We start from the raw sequence: 18,898 nt of genomic DNA, 5'->3' as shown, positions 1-18,898 counted from the left end.
GCGCGAGGCTGAAGGTGCAGCCCCACACAAGAGAATTATGGGAATTGTAGTTTGTAAAAGTGATTTAATTTTAGATGTACAGTAGTACAACACCAGTCATCACTAGCATGATGTGGACGAAGTGAATATTTCTCAGGGTCTATTTCAAACACCTTAGTATAAAATATTAAAAACATGCCTTAACATTATCTTAACAGTGTAAACAGAGCTTTAACTGTTGTGTAAATTGACACAACGTCCTAAACACATTGACTGTTATTATAAGTGATTATGTCAATGTCATTTTAAAAAGATCAAAGCACCATCAACCTTTGCAGGTTCAATAAATTATGTTGTTAAATGTTAGTACCTTATTACAACTGAACAGAACAAACAGTGTGCAGGTTTGATTGATTGTCAGCACAGCGCATGCGCCTGCAGGTGGGCGGGCCACCACTGAACTTTGGGAAATGTAGTGTTTGTCATTATTGCATAAATGAATGTATAACGCAATACTTCAAATCACACAAGCGTCGTTTATCTTTTCGATCAGAAGTAAGTTAAATAAATGAAATTATAAAAAATTATAGACTTTGAGACAGTGTCTTCGGATGTCCTTATTCAATAATATACAAACGGGGCGGTTACTCGCACAAAATAACCAATGAGTGAGCTTGGTATCTACAGTGGGTGGTTTGTGTATCGTTCAGTACGCTTCAGACTCAAAGGGGATTAACACAGAAAAGGAGTGCGATCGGTGAGCGATTTTGTTGGATTCGCATCCAGACACCGTTCCTATATTTTCGAACGACGTTTCCAGCATTGATCATCGATGGTTTACAACGGTTGTCTGATGGATTATTGCTAATCTGCACCACGTCGACCCTGGAAAATCGCCATTTGTTGGATATATCAGGTAGGACATTATGGTGACCAGAAATGAAAAGTCGAAGATCGAAAGAAAACTGTAGGTTGCGTCGAGCTTTAGTGCTCGAATACGTTATTATTTCACATCATGGGTGCGCAATTTAATCGATTCTCTATTTAGTACTGTGGCTTCATTTGTCAGACGTATCCTTGTCGATCAAATGTTTTGTTAACCTTGTTTTCTCGATGGCAAATACAGCGTAAATAGTGCAGCTAGACAACAGGAGACTTTTGTCCACATTCATTAGTTTGTTATTAGTAGACGCAGCAGACAGGACAACTTTGTGGTTTACTTCTATCGCCGTCAGCAGATGTTGTGCTGGAATTTGCGAAAAGGCTCGACCACTTTCTTTCTGCTGCTCGGCATCAAATAGCTGATGGGGAAAACACTGCCTTGTTGGATAGCCCTTACGTAAGGCTTTGTGCGATACATAGTGATCGAAACAGCTTTTTCGACCGAAAGCCTTGACCAGGGTAAAATATCTGAATGTGATGGCGCAAAAATGCACATACGTGCACAATAATCTTAGCAAGCTGGAATGTTTCTCTCGCTTTTTAAAACTCTTGGTGAGATTGTTGCTTCGAACGGATTGATGATACATTGTTGCAGTTTTCACTTCGACCATTCGATCATCGTTACATTGTATCGCATGTGTTCTGTAAATGGCATATTTGTAATGAACAGCCTCGGCGATATCCAACGACGGATCTTTTTTGAGTGTGACTAGAAATGGCTGGCGAGGCAGGTTATAGTTTTTCAGCAAGCCGATTTTCACCGGCCACCCGTCGGGTAGTTGGCAACCCCGTTGCATACTGGAGCCTCGCCTCCGAAGCGCCCAGTTACGTTCGCGAGGATAATCAGGTTTATTTCCACGACGCTATGTTCGGAGAACCTTCCAGCCTGAATCCGGCAGTTATTGTCTGAGGTGACATTGTGATTGGGGCTCAGAACGCGACGCATTTGTCGTCCGATTTGTTGACGGGTCACGTCGACATAACAAAAACTCCACGTATCGACTCTATTTGCCCGATCTGAGCAAGTTTCACAAACCATGTTTAGGTTGACCTTGTTCCGAAAGGCTTTAGCCCGTTCATTGTGTGCGCCCGTTGTACACAAACCGTCAGCATTTTGTAGCTCAGCTTGTCGCCTCCATTTAAACGCGGAACGCTTTTTCCTTGTCAGTTCTTTGTGATGCAACCCTTTAGTTGGCGTGCACTTCTCTACAATTAAACTATTTGCCACATTTGGCTTTAAACGAAATCTCGATGGCATTACCCCCCAAACGGACTAAGCTTTTAAAACTCTGGGTCGCCCGACTTCACGAAGTCAACACGGGTCACAACAATAGCGTATGCACCGACAGATGTCATTCTTTTGTACCTTCTGAACGTCGCAATGATAGAAGAATGTCGATGTCAAGCGACTGCAGTTGTGGTGGCACAGAAATGGCGTCATAATGCTGTAGCGCAGTAGACATTACGCGAACCAGCGCCTTCAGCGCGCACAGACTACTGTAGTTTAACAACAGTGAACAAACGATGTCATCTCGCTTCACTTTCCACTCTTAACTCAACACAGAGTCTAGTTGTTGTTGTTAAACTCTGTTGTAAAGCTGGCTCCTCAGAAAGAGAATTCGCGATTGCTTCTCTGTTAAAAAAAATCACATTAAAGTCATCATTACAAAGAAACAGTTGAAACACTGTTTTGAAGGATGTCCGTTACCTGACGTCTGTCAGTGTCACAGGTGTCTGGAGATAACACACCTGTCTCTGTGGCAGGTTTTTAAACGGAAGAAAGAGTAAGGGGAGTGGCCATTTCTTTTTTTTAGCCAATTACAAATGTACTTTGTCTTTCTGCGGGGTTGTTGACATGTCCTGTTAGGGGCGTTATTTCGATAAATATGCGTGTGGACCGAAGGTCAGCAAAAGTCTGAAATCCTGTTGTTTTAATAAGTTGTATTTTTCCGGTTGTAGATTATTAAATACAAATTTCGCAATTTAGCAAACAGAATAGCATAATCACATCGAGTGCATTTTCAACTACATATTAATGTGATCAAAATTGTATGAGCTGAAAACATTTTACACCCCATTTATACTTGTATTTAGTGCTTTCCACTTCTGATCGGATCAACCATAATGCTTCTTAACCTTTTCCCTGCCATTGACAAGTAAACTCGTCAATTAAGAGAAACGCTTCCAATGATGACTTTTTCCAGCAATCCATATTTCAACTATTATCCACCGGGTGGTGCTCTTACCCAACTTATAAATCCCAAAAGTATCTCCTTAGGGCAAACAGTTCAAACTCTGTGTAGGTTTTGATCATCGCTATAAATCTGATCTCTTATCAAAAGTCCTTCACAAAAATGCAATTATCTCAGCTTTTTTCTCAAAATGTGGTATTTGTGAAGAAACCTACCCATATTTAAAGCAGAGTGTCTGTTCTTTCATTGGAGATATTGTATGTTTGTATGTTAATATATATAAAGAAGAACATTTTCTGGAAGCCATTAAACATTTGTGAAAATCATAAAAAAATGCTGCCGCTGGCTGGCAACTTTTTTCTTAAAAATGCTGGTGGGGAAAGAGTTAATACCAGGGGTAAAGTAAACAGCCTCATGTTACCAATTTAAATGTTTTTTTGTTTTTTTTTGCTAAAGTTGGTTACTCACAGCTGGACTATATCGGGTCTGTAGTTAACCTAGGTGATAAAATACTGGCTATGGCTTGCTGGGTTACATCTGTAGCAGTGAAAACTTCATAAGAACTACTTTAACAATGTGTACATATTAACTTAATTATTATTAATTCAAATGAATTATTTTGGTGTTATTGCATGCTTTGTTTTACATTCTTTATTATTATAATAAATAGTATTGTTTTTACTTAAATTTTTATGCTGCACATTGCACATGTCAACCAGTTGAAAACAGTCTTGTTAGTCTGTTTATATTATCTGTAGAGTGCTTCTGAAAGGTAAGCACAAAAATTTAGGCTAGAGTTCAAGCAGTTCAAGTGACTTAAAAATGTAGGCTCAGGTCCTTAACCACCATTGTATTGTAAATGTATATATAACAGCCTCTTGCCATGAAGAAGAGCTGTTGTCATTCTAATGACTTGCAGTTGACTTATTACAGGTTGTTTTATTCCCCTTGAGTAACCTGAGGTTAAGTTTCTTGATCAAGAACACAGTGATGTTATTTTATGGATTATTAACACAATCAACCTACAACCCTTTAAAGATCTTTTGTTCATCGAACTGTCAGCAGAAAAAAATCTGTATTTGCTACAGATGGTTTTGAACTCTTAATATTATGAGAACGCTGCTTTGCAATACATTATTTGAATCAAGGTATAACAAAGGTATAATGCACAACAGTTTTAGGTTGTGACACTGAAACATCATCACTTAGAGCAAACAAAGACCTTTTCAGTCGCAGTCAACTAACACCATTAAAATGTTACCATCTTAACATTACCCAATAATAGTGATCACACCACAGCATAAATATGGTCGACAAACAGAAAATATGAATTTAATAGCATTAGGTATTATTTATTCATGATGCAGTGCATGCTGGGATAGTTCCTCTAAAAATAAAAATTGGAGTGGAAGAAAAAGTCATTCAGATGACAGGTCTTGAATGACATGAGGCTGAGAAGATGATGACAGCTAGGGGCTATATGGGGAGGCTGCAGACCTGGAGCCGGTAGATCTACGCCCCTGACAGTTTTACGCCCCTGGCAGTTTTGCGCCCCTGTTGCTTCTCATGCTTTCAGTAGGGGGAGAGAGGGAAATACCACTACGATACTAGCCTATTTAAAGGCATTCCATGCAGTTTGATGTTTTTGTCAAACAGCGACCCCTAGAGTCACTGGGGAAAACTTGCAACTGTCGTAATTTCGCACGCCCACTCTGTACGTACCTGTTAGGATAGTGTTGGGCGTGAGATGGACTTCGAAGATAATGACCAGGGAATGTTTCACAGTTTCATACAAATATTAGGCTACTGCATGTCTACTAAACTACAGATGATGGTAATAGGATAATATGAAGTTTATGCCAAGTGTAGAGTAGGCATATAATAATAAAAGTAGCCTACCGCGTTTGCTGGCTTATTACGTTTTTACAAGATTGCAGCTTAATCACAAGTAAACAGTCTATAGTCTAACGTTATGTCTACTGTATAATTTCATTTGTTTTTTAATTGTAATGTAAACATTACAAAATGTATTGACAAAGTTAATTGTATACGTTGCATTATTTCATAACATTGGCCGTTATTCGTTGGCCATAAGCAATCGAAATTAGACAAATGACTACGTACACATCACAACACTACACTTGAGTTTAGATGGCCAAAAAAAACATGTAAGAGAAACGAGTGTTTGTTAGCAAGTCTGCTAAATGCTCTTATGATTGTAAGCTAGCTAGACCCTTGTTGAAGTTATTTTACTGGTCTAATTATCAACACTGGATGAATGAACAGCTTAGTAAAAAAATACACACTACAAGCAAGCGCAACCACATACAACATAGACCGCAAACAAATTTACAAATAAAAGATTTACTTACTTGTCCATCAACAAGATCGCCAGATCAGCATCCCTTTTGCATCCAGGGCTGTCTATTAGCCCACGCCAACGAGTAAAAACCTGACCGCGTGGGACTCTTGTCCGGTTCCTAACTCGGTCAGATTCTCTTTTTCGCTTCTACTCTCTTCCGAACGGATTTTCTTAGCTGTTTCCCTCATCGAGCATCACGTCTCAAATGCGCGCGTGCAGTTGTTGTTACAGGCTTGTTTGACTTCGTGCAGCGCTGCAGGAACCAACAGCCGGATGACGTCAAAGTGCCGTCTCGGACCATTCTCGCGGTACTTTTACGTCATCCGACTGCCGGTTCTTGCAGCGCTGCACGAAGTCGAACAAGCCTAACGTGTGTGACGTCGTTGCCGTAAAGCAAGTCGTGATTCTCGCGAGATTTGTCAGGGGCGGTTCTCTCAAGCTTGCATTGCTGGTTTTGGTAGCGGCGTCCTTCCCGAGCTTCAACAGGGGGATGATTCGCCATACTATGACTTCGTTTACCATCGAAATGACTTTGAAGCTGTTATATTAAGGTAAAATAACTGCATAGTGTGTCTTTAAACAACCGTTTATGAGAACTATTGATTTATTTTACACATTTAAACGAAAATTGTATAAACTTACAGTGTACACTGCAGTCTGCACACTATGGAAAATCCATATAGTCCAGGTCTGGTCATCTTGGTTTTTATTATTGGAGATAAAAATAAGGATCATGGTTTAAATAATTTTGCATCATGATACGAGTGTATATTAGCGTGTTTTCCTGTGGCATTTGAAATCGATTGAACCCGGAAGCGGCGCATGATGACGTCACACTTAACTATTTATATTTATTTATAACTGTTTTAATATACATGAGACTGGCTGATATGATGTTGTGATTTTATATTAAGTTACATTTAGATATTAACCATATTTAGGCCATTAGACATAAAGAACTGTAATCATATGGATCCTAAATGCTGTATAATTCACAATAGGTCGTCATACAGCTACAAAACATGTCCTACATAGCATTTTATGAAGACAAACACAATAACTTTTCTAAAATTCCAAGGGTCATTTAAAAGAAAGAGACAATATTGTGGTTCACAAATTTTTTTATTAACACCATGACTTGGTTATTTCTTAATGACTCCTGTAGATGACTCTCCTATGGTTTGCCACTCTTTAAATGTTTTTTTTATCCTGCTATCAAAGTGCTCTCGCTCACTAATAAAAATAAATAAAGCAAAGGTTGAATAGTGTTAGAAACAATGGTTACTTATAATTAATGGCAGTATATCGTTTATAAATAATAAATGTATCATTATAATACAATCAACAACAATAACTTTAGCAGATTATTTAACATACCTCAATTCGTATCGCTTCAAGAAGGTCTGCTGCTATCATACGGTCTGCTGTTTTGATATATGACTAGGCTCATATACTAATATACAGCCTCCCCCTACTGGACGCACGAGGAACAACAGGGGCGTAAAACTGTCAGGGGCGTAAAACTGTCAGGGGCGTAGATCTACCGGCTCCAGGTCTGCAGCCTCCCCCTACTCGCTAGGGGTGGGCGATAAACCGGTAGAAATGATTCAACCGGTATAGATTTAGGACTATCGTCTCTATCAAGGTTTTCACGAAAATGTAATGTTTGTAGACTTATTTAAGCACTGCCCTTTTTAAACGAGTGATTTTAAGCCATTGAAACACAAACAACAGTGCTAAATGTGCGCACTGTTTCTGTGTAAGAGGAGCGTTGAGATGCGCTTCAGTAAGCTTGAGTTTTGTTCGTTTTTTTTTTGTCTTTTTGTTTATGCTTGTACATGTTTTTTGTTAGAATTGTGAAAATTCTATGGCATTAAAGATTTGAATAACAAAATAAAAACCTTATTAAAAGAAAACTACTGTGATTCACATCGTTATCATGATATAAAACGAATCCTATCGTAATATAAGATTTTGGTCATATCGCCCACCCCTAATGACAGCATATTCATATTTTGTTGAACTCTTGCATTAACAAACTGCATCATTGTTTAATTATACAATTGTTTCTTCAATCTTTGGGGCTTGTGTTGGGGAATTATTTTATTTTTCAGTGTACGAGTCAAGGCTGTTTAGACATCAGGAGGCACAAGGCTCCCAGGCAGATGTGTGTTCAGTTTTTTTTCTGTCTCATTCTAAATATGTTTTCTTTTTTTCAGCTGAAGATCTGAAAGTGAGGTCATTCAGGCGGATCACCGTCACAGTGGACGGAGATGAAGGTAATGAAATGAAATGGCTTGACCATTGTGCTTTGTGTGTTGATATATTTATTGACAGATGTTGTGTGACACATTTATGAATTAGCTTTTAGTTTATGTCCTGGCTGTAAGCAGGGATTTGCTACCTAATATTGCTAATCAGAGGCAGGTGGTATGTCAAACTGATGGAGTAAATGACCTCATGATACTATCCATTTAAGTTTTAAACCGACATAGTAAAGTATGTTTTGGTTAGTGAAGATTGTGTTGTGAATATGTGATTCTGATTTGTGCCAAACCACTTTTGTATTTAGATAATCTTGTGCTTAATATAAACGTCTTAAGGTCCAAGTGTTATGATGTTTCACAATCTCCCACATATGAGCAGCGGTCTACATTGCCAGACACTGTAGTAGTTGCTTATGAAATTGTAAAATTTGTTCTGTCTTTTAGAGACTTTATTGTAAAGTATACATGAAAATGAATTTGTATGCTTTTCTGATTGTTTTTGCAATTCAGTTTGCACACTAATTTAAACACTGCCGGCTTTTTCTCATATTGGAATATTTCTTGAGTTCAAATGTTTGAATATTATATTACTGAAAAATGCAACAGTTTTCCAGTGACAGTTATTACTTCATGCTTTAAAACAGCTTCAATGTAACCCTACACCCTTGCTTCATTTAGTATACGTGGATCTATAAAAAGGCGAATTAGTCCTCACCCCCACTCTTTCGCACCACCTTAGACTATAGATATATATGTAAATAGATGCTACATTCGGCAGTTTCAATCACATTACTGCTAAGTCCGGTTTCACACAAAGCATAGGAACTACTCGTTTGCAGTACTATTTTTTTTTTTTTTTGTGCTGATGTTAAAAGCATTCACGCTACGTATGATGAGCATCACAGAAGTAAAGCTGAAGCAGCAGTGCTGCAATCGTTTCAGCGCTGAGTAAGGGTGTCACGATTTCGATTTTAAATCGAAATTAAGTCGCAACCTTGAACTTCGAATTAAAAAATGGGATTGTCGATGCTGCCACGCCCCCATGTCACGTCCGGTTGGCTTGTCAAGCGGGGGAAAATAAACCTCTCAGAGATGCCTTTAAAAACATGGGTCCAGCGGAACGCGATTTGTATTTTAAACACGAGGGATGTATTGCTACAACTCCTTGTAATGCATATCATAAACAGGATTACTACCTCGTGATCCACTCATTCAGCTGTGATAATGTTATTGGTTACATGTTTGTGACGTAGAAAACTAAAGCGATTTCAAAGCGTGGGTATGAGTCTCTGTAAACTACTCAGCAATGGTGTTGAATTATGAATTTGCACATGGTTTTGTCTTAAAGCATATTAAAAAGACCAGATTGAGACACAAATAACAATAAAAACTTGATTTTCACCATAGGGGGAAATAAAAGTAAGACTATAAAAGTAGGGCTCTCTGGTCCTTCATGTTATTCTAGATAACTTTTTTTCTTGCTTTTTCCATTTAGACTGGATGTACTGAAACTGTTGCTATTATTATTATTATTGACTTATAACAACGTTAATATTGTTGTTTGAACGGTTAAGAATTTTTGCTTCACTTTTGTTTCCATGACCAGAATCCTTAAATTGAAATTCTACAATAGAGCTTAATGTATATTAGGGGTGTCAACAATAATCGATTCGGCAATGCATCGCAATGCGCACATGCACGATTCAGCATCGATGCAGCAAATGCCATAATCGATTATGTCACTGTTTATTTTCTGGAGATGACCGTGATAGACGGGTAAATAAAAACGCACCCTTTTCCATGGAAAGTGGACATATGGGCACATTTCGGATTCTATGAAGTTAATGGGAAACAAGAGTTTAGTTAGGTAATTATAGTGTATGTATTTCGGTGTCCTCTTGTCAGTCATTATCCTCACGTACCAAGTGAAACTGTCAGGAAATGAAGTGAAAGCACGTCTGATATGCGCGCGACCCTCTGCACGCGACCATCTGGACGCGCTTCTACCGGCTAGGTTCTTCACGAGCACCTTGCGCGAACTCAAGTCATTTAATAAAATAAGGTCATTTCATTTTTACCTCATAGACTAACATTGTTTTATCGTATTTTTTTTCTTTCTTCAGTTAGTAACTTAAATATGTGAGAAGGAAAATATGTTTAAGTGATTTACGTCTAGGCTATGATAGTATGATGTTACAAGCTGATAGGTGACTAAACAGCAGTGGTAAGATATGTTTACCTAAAGTGAATAGAATGTGTGTTTGTCATTTCGTTTTACCTCAGAGTCTAACATTAGGGGAACATAAAGGGAATTATGTTTATTCCTTTTTAATAAATATCTGCTTTAAGTCTTCTATATTGTGTTAAAGTCACTGGTTGTTTATATATTTGATAAAATACCATGTTATCTAAATACAATGTGTGATGTGTTGAGGTATTTTTTTATAAAAAATAACCTGTGTTATAATACATTCATATAATACTTCAGTAATATAACAATTAAATTATTCTAACGTTAGGGGAACATTAAAATAACCTAAAAATAACATTAGGGGAATGTTTATTTTCTTAAAGAAAACATTCCTGGCTAACCAAAAACCTTGGAAAATAGGGGAACGTTTTGGGAACCAAATTGTTAGCTGGGATGGGCAGGAATATTTGGCTTACATGGAAATCCAGGATTTATCAATATTCTACATTAAACAGTGTATTTTTTTTATTCTGGCTACTACTAAAAATAAAAGAGTGTCTGCCCGAAGGGCTACCAGGGATTTTGCGAGCCCTGGTCAGCTTTCGTTTTTGTTGAGAATAGTTGCACTTGAGTTTACTACTTGACTTATTAAAAATTTGCCTTGTTGTGTACAGTAGAATTCTGATGCATCGCAATGCATCGTAGAATCGAATTGAATTGAATCGTTACCTGGTGAATCGTAATTGAATTGAATTGTGAGGGCAGTGCCAATGCACACCCCTAATGTATATTAGCAGTCTGTTGAGAGTATAGTAAAAAACGGCTTTATACACGGTTTCAGCAGTAACAACATAAACAAACAGCTTTCGTGGAACACGCATAACTTCCGGTAAACTCTGCTAATAATAATAACAACAAAGTTCTTTTAAAGTAGTTTTACTGATAACAAGATAAACAACAAGTAGATGAAACATAATAAAATATTGAAAAACGGTGGTGTTTTCTTTTAACTACAAACCGGCTGCCAAACCTCCCTTCACATAGTGGTGATTCATGATCGCCGTCTCCCCCTGTCTTTAGGAAACCAAAACGTTTGTTATTTTTGACGAGGCATATGTTCCAGAGTTCATTTAACCACTAGTCAGACCATTAAACAAACAGAAACCGGAAGTAAAGGTTCGACCAGACACGTAACCGCGATAACGCACGTGCGTCTGATGAAACTGACTTTAAGTGACAAAATCATTCCTTTGGCTATGTTTTAAAACTTAATGACCTGCTTTGTTGTCTGCTGTCTGTATAGGGAACTGTGTTCTAAGGTAGCATCCTAACTAGGAACTGATTGAAAACTATGTAGATCTGAGTGTCATACTTTTGTGGAAGACAACTGATTTCAGTTGAGTTTTGTTTGTAGGCAGTAGTTTTAGGCCGTAGTTTTTTTCAAACCGTCTCTATTATTATAAGAGATTTTAGAAGCTTCTTTTAGCATTATTTTGGGTCACAGGAAACACTTATTAGATATCCTTAAAAGCATTGTTACCCATAATATTTTGCTTTAAGGCTTGCCAAGAACTGACCTGTTGGATAAGGACACAGAGAGTGACCAACACTTTTAAGCATTAATAAAAATGATAAGACTTTCCTGTAGTGATAACTACTGGAAGTGGAAGAAAAAATTAGAGATAATAATTTGTGACCTGATCCAGCAAAATGAGTCACAGTGACCCAAATTTCAAAATTGAGATTTTGGTATCAGTGGAAAGAGGAGATAATAAGCTTTCAAATGATATCATAGTCAAAGTCATACCTTGAATGGTTTTAAAGATATAGACATTTGAATTAAGGTTGTCTGTCTTCTTTTTCCAACTGAAAACCTGAGAAAAACGCCTTTAAAGTTTTTTGCCCCTTTTTTGTAGATATCTTTCAAAATCCATTGCATTTTTAAAGGAATAAACAATTTATTTTACAGCTTAATTTGACCAAAGACATTAATATAAATGCTATTTCAGTAAACCAAGAAACAAGCTTATAAATCAAACAGAATGATGTTTATTGAAAATGTGTAACAGAAAGGTTTGGTTTGGGGTTTGAGTTAGGGGAAGGGAATAGAACATGGAAACCAGAATGTGTGTGTGTGTGTGTGTGTGTGTGTGTGTGTGTGTGTGTGTGTGTGTGTGTGTGTGTGTGTGTGTGTGTGTGTGTGTGTGTGTGTGCGTGTGTGTGTGTGTGTGTTCGCGTGTGTGTGCGCGCGGGGGCGCGCGTGTGTGCGCGTGCGTGTTCGCGTGTGCGCGCGCGTGTGAGAAAATGAGAGAGACAGAGAGACAAGCAAAAAGAAAACAAATAATGCTTGCCTATGCAATCATATCTTTGTGCAGGCTAGTTAACAATAACAGTGTAAACAATTCAAAAAGGAGTTAAATAGGAGAGTAGTGTGCTGCGAGACTGACAAGAGGATGGCTGGACCAATCAGGTGCCCCAGGGTTTCCCATTGACAAACGATCAGCGTTTATGAAGATTTCTGATTGGCTCTAAAACAACGTGTAACACCATATTTGGAGAGATAGTGACGTTTCAGGGGATCCCCGGAATGCTCGGAGGTGACGAGAATATTTGAGAAAAGCAATTTCCAGCGGATTAAGTAAAACTGTTTCAACTTTAATAGTCATTTAAACACCTTTACTCAATTATTTGGACTACGAAACTTTGGGAGATTATGTTTTAATGTCTGTTCTTTGAAATTAGCTAAAAATATTTTTTTTGATAATTTCATTGTTTTTCCACATTATCGGCTCATATCTTAAAATAGAACGTTGCGACTTCCGACTCATTTCGCCAGATCGGGTCACATTTTACTACGATTGTTGATATTTGTAAGGGGTAATGACAATAAAAATTTAGTAACCCGTAATTTACCGGTAAGCATTAAGTGTGAACAAATATATAGATTACCGGCCTCTAGAATGGACGACATCAGACTGCGCTGACAGTTTTGGGCAATCATAACGTTTAGATGCAGATGGTGCGTTAACCCCTGCACTATTTATGGATGTTTTCACACACACACACTTGATCACACCGGAAGTTAACATCCACATTTCTTCACCAAAGTTGTTTAAAACAGCTTACCATCTATTTGCCGAATTCCTTAGCACACTCTCTGTGAAGCCCTTATGTGCAAACAGTACTGTTGTTTAAGACGCAGGTTTCGTTTGACGCAATGTTGTTTGGTCACAAGCAACTTCGCGACGTCAGCGTTTGTCACAGATGTAAAAACAACAAAATGGGGACCGTGGATCGAAATTACCCGCAATTGTTTAAAAATACAAATGAGCTCGCCGTGCGCCACAGGTAACTTCCGCTTTCTCTCACAGTTTATTTTTGTTCTGATGTGTGAATGATATCTTACTGGTAAAAAGACGGTATGTGTGATTTTTGTATTTACTTACTGGTAAATTAATTCTGGTAAATTCATGTTAATTTACCGAAATAACTGTGTGAAAGAGGCTAATGTCTTACAGACCATTATTTATACAGTTAATATCACAAATCTACATCTTATGGAAAGTTTGCAATAATACCAATAATAATTTTATATAACTACTGTTTATTCCACAATGTGTTTCCTGTAAACAATGGAGAATTGTGGAAATCATGATAGAAATGAATTGGAATTGAATTGAATGTTCAGGACCGCACTCGTTCCAAATAACAAGGTTAGCTTGGGTAAGTGTGTATAAACTGGAGCATATTGTTCAGGGTTGTGTTAGAGATAACTGGTGGTGCACTAGGCAGGGAACTAGTTAAGTATTTTAGGGCACAATGACATCAGTGGTGTAGACGCGGATGAGTGGACACTGAGTCACGCTCCATTAGCAAACTCCAACACTTTTAGCATCCACCCTTGTAGCATATGGTCATGGCAGGCAGCAAGGAAATCTGTCCTGCACTATAGCGTCAAGTCAGTGGAGGGAAGTACGATTCTTTGCTGGCTCTATCGGGTAAGAAATTAAGACTTAACTGAGGTTCATTGACTGGCTTCTTATGGCTTTAATACTCTAAAAGTGTAAAACATTTGTCGTTGTAGAAATTTAATTTCCAGCACACAGATGTGCTCAGGCACACCTGTGAGATTTTGCCGTGTAGTAAAAAATGTGATGTGTGTGTGGTCAGGTGTTTTGGTTTGGATTTTAATAAAGAGTTAATTTTTAAACATGCTGGCAAATGCTTTATATTCTGGTGCAACATAAAGTGCAAGCAATGTGCATTTGGAATCTGTCCTTGCGTTCACACACATCCCGTAAAGATCCTACATATGACATCAGGATGTGATGTATAAGGAAATGGGATTCGTTCACTTCGAAATAAATTCTAAGTGTCTAAAGTTTGCTTATGACCTGCGATTTTTCAAACACACGCGTCATCACTATAGCACACCCCTTATAGGATTGTTCATGCCTTTTGTTCACACAGGACACATTTTGGGACTAATCTTAATATGGTTAGGTTTCCATCCCACAGTCGACCCTGGGATTAATCTGTTTGCAATTTTCTGGGATTTTGAACTTAGAGCGGTTCCAGGCCGCTTCAAGTGCACATGTGCTTTTTTGAGGTTGTTCAGGCCTTTCCCACATTTACCATCTTCTGACAAAATAATTTTTCAATTGACCAACGTGGGCATTGGTGTGTGATGTTTATCTTAGGTTACATGTTTCCCTGTGGTTTACACCGCACAGCATCTCTAACATCTCTTCGGATGTGTTGATTTCAGCGTGTGGTATAAGAATCTCTTTTAGCAAGAGTTTAGCAACCCCTAGGACAACCACAGCTGTGTGGTGTGATGTTAATGGACAAATAAACAGATCAAATAGTGTTTGTGTTGTTTTGTGTTGTTTCGGGTTTGTAAATCTGCAAAAACAGGTGCATGTATTAAACAGAATGTTAATGCTAGAAACAACATTAGTTGAAAGGTCACGTGTGTTGCTTTATGGCTTCTTTTGTAATGAATAATTAGTCTTCGTATTATCTGAGAAACATGTGTGATGTTTGACTGTGCAGAATAAATCACAACAGTACTGCTAGTCGGTCTGGATGATTAACAGTGAAAAAGCAGACAAGTGTTTGCTGTACAGTTCGGTCTCTCCTTCTGTATGAGTTTATAGGATTGTTTACATGTGTCTTATTGTTGACAAGCCTAAGTACTTGGAAAAGTAATAGCACGCGTCTCCTCGGGAGGTACTCGGGGTTGAATTTTTTTTTAAAAAACAGAAAGCCACAGTGCAAGAGTCTGTAGTCTAGTCCAGGGGTTTTCACTTTGTGACCCACATTTTGGGATCACTTGGTTGTTGTAGTGAATTACACGAAAACAATTTTGTCCTATTAAAGTCAGGGTATCCGATTTGATCCAGAAACATTTTTAGTTATGCTGGTTAAAAGTTTCCTCACATCCTGATAGCAGTCACTTTAAGTTGTTTAAATGTATTTGTAGAAATTTATGTCATCTGTGAAAGGCATAGGACCAAAAATGTTCAACCAATCATAGATCTCGGTCTTAACAGACGTTGCCTTTTTTGTCCCTCATCCGTAAGCGTAATTTGAATGCCACCTTGCAGCTGGTTCACGCAGACCCCATACGTCATCGGTGCGTTCATGCGCGCTTACCTCCCGTCTGTAAACAGGGGGGGAATGGCAAACTTTGCTCCTGAATTGACAACCTGCACAGGAGCCACACAACAAAAGACATCTTTTAAAACCACAACAGCAAAAACTGCTTGGATCAGCAAAGAGCAAAAACCCAAATTAAAGGCGTTCTAAGCAAATCTGTGAGACGTTACTTTTTGTTGATGTTTGAATTGTTTTCAAACAGACGGAGCGTGGCTAACTCCTCCCCCTCCCTTCCTTGCTTTCATGAACGCGCCCAACCCCCACCCCCAAATCCTTTTTTGTCGTTTATTGTCTGGAACCCTTTGTTTTGTTTTGTGGTGCTAGGTTTGGACACTATGTTGATATTGCCGTTTGTGAAGCCTGGGCTGTCTACAGAGATCGCGTTTTTTTACAGTTTGATCAGCGGACAGGCAGCAAGCAGATAGTGAGGAGATGTTTGCTGTATGTAACAAAAAATGTTTTATGGTCTAAAACGCGTCAATTCGCTTAGAGCGCCTTTAACATCGGTAACTATATAGCTTTACCACGAAATGCAAACAGCTTCAGGAGGCAAAGGGTCTGAAAGGGTCATGGCACTGTTTATTATGGTAAGGTAGGTATGCGATATGTTTGTATTGAGATGGATTCAGATATTCTACTTTGATGAAACATAGTGTTGCTTCTGAAATTTGTGTTCGTTTCGGATTAGCGTAATGATATAGTTACTACGTCGTCTACACAATCGAAAGTGTGCTTTAACTAATTCTGATGTAAACCAGTTGTTTATGTTGGTTATTTTGGTAATGTTATTCACTTTTTACTGCAAAGTTTTCTCATTGGTGAATGAGGTTGTGATTGCTAGTCGGCTACCGCAGTTTTCAAAATTAGATACCCTACCTTTAATAACTTTTAATGACAATGAAATTGCAATTAAACTTACATTTTAATCTTACAATGAAAAGAAAATATAAATATAAAGTACTCTTTTAAAAAAAATTCCTGAATAGCTCAGTGGTAAAGCATTGCATTTGCAGCCCAAAAAGTTATGGGTTCGAACCCAGGGAATACACATACACAGAAAAGCGTCTGCCAAATGCAGTAATGTAAAAAATATTTACATTACATATTTACATAATTGGGTCATAGATTATACCCGTCTAAGTGGGTCACAGAATGAAAAGTTTGGGAACCTAAAATCATTAATTTCATATTAATCTTTTACTTTGCATAAGTACAAACATCCTTGTACTGTATGTCATGTTAGGTCAGCAATACAGCAGACTGTTTCAAAAAGCTCCGATAATCATGACAAAGAGCGACTTTGAAGCAGGGCTGTTTTCCGCTGTTTGAGTTTGGGAAAAATGTAATCCTTTCACTTGGCAAATAAGCCTTATTATTGTTAGTAAGGTTTATTGTATGCTGCTTTGAGTTTGTGTCCCAGGATGTCGTGTGCACGAGTGATTACCGTGATGCGGTTTATCTCTGTGTTTGGTGTTGTCATTTGTGTCTTCTGTCAAATGACATGTTGAGCGGGGTAATTTGGGGTCGGTTCGAGGGATCGTCATCTCTGTTTCTATTTATAAAGTGTGACAGAGCAGACCAGCAGTGGCCAGACTTGCCCTCGGTGGGCAACAGTGACCTGTTCCTAACCATTGTTAGATTTCACATATGACAGTCAGTGAAGTATTGTACATAATCAAAATCTTTTTTTGTTTGTTTTTGGTTAAGTGTTCCAGTTTGGCCATATTTTCGGACTGCATACCGAAAGTGCGTTGTCAATTTAAATTGAGTAGTTTATTTCTATCAATGACTTTGAAACAAGTTACGAATTTAGCTAAATGTGACCATTTACTAAATCAATGTCAAATGGAATAGCTGTGAATAATGCAGAAGATATCATAGCACAATAAATGCTCTGCTAGAGTATATTTAAAACAAGTAGGACTTTGTTCTGTTGTAGATTTTAATACAGTCTTTACTCTCTTCACTTATTTGAACGATTACCGAAAATTATCTTTTTATGGTTAAATAGTTTTAAAATTTGTGGTTGTTAAGGTGTCCTGAGTAATTGTAGGTGGTTAACTTAAAAGATTTCTTTCCTGCTCTCCAAATGTGTCATGAGCAGAAGTTTAACTGTATGAATATGAGAAAAAACTAAAGTCATGCTTGTGTGGCAAACATCAATAAAAAGCCCCAGAATAGAATCATGTGTTCAGATGTTACATTTATTTCTGATCAATGCATTTGAAATATCTGTGACAATGACATTATCACTACATTGGTATTCTTTGCTTTGGTGACTCTGATTTAGTATCATGTATCATAAACTGATATAATGCAATGAGATATTATGGGGCTGTTGTTGATTTTTCTCTTTGAGAGTATAGTTTGTGATTGAGAGAAGCTGAGCATTAAACTTTGGTGAAAATCATGAAAAACGCTGGCGCTGGCTGGCAACTTTTTTTTTAAAACGCTGGCGGTGAAAGAGTTAAGAGAGCTTGGTTAAAAACGCTTGCATCCTAATGGCGAAAGCGCGCCTGGGCTCGGATCGATAAAAGTACAGTGTGAGTGTGTGCTTCTGGGAGCCGTGGGATATTTGTTTTATAATAAAAGACAAATATTTCTAAAACAACAAAAAACGGTGAAACAAGAAAGTGAAACTAGAACACCCCATACATTTTAAGTGTGTGAATCATCACTAAATTATTGTATTACTTCACAGTTAAGTCTGTCTCCCTCATTGTTGTGGCTCTTTGTCTTCTTTCCTCAAAGCCCAGCGTTAAAACTCTGCTGCAGGGGTGCGCGCTTCATTGATATGGCACGTTTTGCTTTGAGACGCAATGTGGCATCTTTAATGTGTCGACTGAGCTCTTTACATCCTAAAGATGCAAGCGAGTGAGAGAGAGAGATGCAAGAGAGGAGAGACGCGAGTGTGTGAACACACAGCTTTTTTAAATAATTGATTATTAGTTTTTATGCATTGCTGCAGTAATCGATCACGATGCATAGAAAAAATTATAATATTCAACAGCCCTAATACATTTACAAAGCATGTTATAAATCATTCATGTTTTTTAAGTCTTGAATTCAAGCATTTAAAAACAAGCGAAAATTATTGCAAATCACACTGAAATATATGTAGCGTCCGGACTAGATTGGATTTTTTTATGGAATCTATACTAACTGTTTTTCATATGAGTGGTACATTCTCGAGTTGGTCGTCAAATGCAAGCAGTGCAGGATACTGTAAAGCCATATTTACATATGATAAACACAGACTCATTCACTGTATATGAGGAGTTTGGTTCCAAAACGCGATAAATGG

General features: G+C 37.9%; 1 protein-coding gene across 2 annotated transcripts in view; it reads left to right on the top strand.

Annotated features, from left to right (window-relative positions):
• The first annotated feature begins 186 nt into the window (after positions 1–186).
• The window catches only part of arid4b (AT-rich interaction domain 4B), a 75,712-nt gene continuing 57,000 nt past the window's right edge, over positions 187–18,898 (top strand). The window contains exons 1-2 of one of the 2 annotated variants that reach the window (XM_065296272.2): positions 187–895; positions 7,695–7,754. In XM_065296272.2, the coding sequence (XP_065152344.1) occupies positions 7,749–7,754 (6 nt within the window). In that variant the 5' untranslated portion in view covers positions 187–895; positions 7,695–7,748. The remainder of the gene's footprint in view (positions 896–7,694; positions 7,755–18,898) is intronic. The other variant, XM_073812803.1, reaches the window with a different exon arrangement.

The sequence above is a fragment of the Paramisgurnus dabryanus genome, chromosome 20, assembly GCF_030506205.2.
Source record: "Paramisgurnus dabryanus chromosome 20, PD_genome_1.1, whole genome shotgun sequence".
NCBI lineage: Eukaryota > Metazoa > Chordata > Actinopteri > Cypriniformes > Cobitidae > Paramisgurnus > Paramisgurnus dabryanus.
Note: the sequence above shows the minus strand (reverse complement) of the source record. Positions and strands in the feature narration are given on the sequence as shown.